Source organism: Gavialis gangeticus, unplaced genomic scaffold (assembly GCF_001723915.1).
Source record: "Gavialis gangeticus isolate Ggan-Ray unplaced genomic scaffold, GavGan_comp1, whole genome shotgun sequence".
NCBI classification, from domain to species: domain Eukaryota; kingdom Metazoa; phylum Chordata; order Crocodylia; family Gavialidae; genus Gavialis; species Gavialis gangeticus.
Genome location: NW_017729025.1, coordinates 23,045,543 through 23,047,044, shown reverse-complemented (window position 1 = coordinate 23,047,044; position 1,502 = coordinate 23,045,543). Strand labels below are relative to the sequence as shown.

General features: G+C 42.9%; 1 protein-coding gene across 1 annotated transcript in view; it reads left to right on the top strand.

The window, feature by feature from the left end:
- TDRD9 (tudor domain containing 9) overlaps window positions 1-1,502 on the top strand; it is a 151,688-nt gene that overhangs the window by 115,070 nt on the left and 35,116 nt on the right. The window contains exon 27 of the mRNA XM_019519898.1: window positions 259-348. Coding sequence (XP_019375443.1) covers window positions 259-348 — 90 coding nt within the window. The remainder of the gene's footprint in view (window positions 1-258; window positions 349-1,502) is intronic.

Here is a 1,502-nt window from a genome sequence, read left to right as displayed (position 1 = left end):
TTGGGTGGTGTCTCCTCGTCTTCCTGCGGCCCCCTCCCCTGATACGTTGTAGGATGTATTTGGTTTTTTATGGGTGCAACACATTGGCCCATGCCATCATCCTGTGGTGAACCAGTATGAAATTAAAGTAATCTCATATACCATAGTAGGGTTGTTCTGTAATTACCTGTACTCACTTGTATAGTATTCTGTTATTCTTTGATCCTTTAAGGTCCTGCACTGATCCTTATATTTTATTTTACTTTTCTTATTGTCTAGGTTTTCTTTGTAGATTATGGGAATAGATTGAGAGTGCCTTTAAATCTTTTAATGGAAATTCCACAACATCTTTGGACACTTCCTTTTCAGGTAACAATAATATCACATACTACTTTTTAATGAATTTATTTATGTTCTGTGTAACAAATTAAAGTATTTTAAACAACAGCACTTTCCAGAATGACAACGTACTGTTACTGGTTCACGTATATTACTAATATAGCATACAGGAAAGACAACTTTGTTAGTTGTAAAGTATTTTAGCAGACCAAAGTGCTTTCCACCAAGAAAATATTAATTGGACAACTCCTTTGGTTTGTGTATCTACAAGTCTGCCAGCTCACCTGCACGCACAGTTTTTAGACATCTCTGCACATGAGGACCCTGGAATCATAGAAAGTTAGAGTTGGAAGGGATCTCTGGAGGTCTCTTGTTCAACCCTGAACTGGATCATCCCAGTGAAAGCTTTAGCCAGGGTTTGAAAACCTCCAAGGATGGAGCTTCTACCATTTTTCAGGGTAACCTGTTCCAGTGTTTTACTACCCTCCTAGTGAGAAAATTCTTCCTAATATCTAACCTAAACTTCCCTTCCTGCAACTTGAGACCATTGCTTCTTGTTTTCTCATCTGCCACTGAGAACAATCCAGCTCCATCCTCTTTCAAACCCCGTTTCAGATAGTTGAAAGCTGCTTTTAAGTCCCCTCTCAGCCTCTTCTTCTCTAGGCTAAGCCCAGTTCCCTCAGTCTATGCTCATAAGTCATGTCCAGCAGCCCTCTCACCATTTTTGTTGCTCTCCACTGGACTTTCTCCAATTTGTCCACATCCTTTGGGTAGTGGGTAACCGAAAACTGAACACAGTACTCCAAATATGGCCTCTCCAGTGCAGAATAGAAGGGAATAATCTCTTCCCTTGACCTCCTGGCAACGCTTCTACCAGTGCAGCCCAGTATGCCATTAGCCTTCTGGGCAACAGGGGCACACTGCTGGCTCATATTCAGCTCATTGTCCACTGTAACCCTCAGGTCTTTTGCTGCAGAGCTGCTGCCCAGCCAGTCAGCCCCCAGCCTGTACTGGTGTATGGGATTGTTCCGTCCAAAGCATAAGACTTTTTGCACTTGCCCTTGTTGAACCTCATGAGATTCCTTTTGGCCCAATCCTCCAATTTGTCTAGGTCACTCTGAATCCTAGCCCTGCCCTCCAACTTATCTGCTACTCCCCCCCACAGCTTGGTGTCATGTTCATCT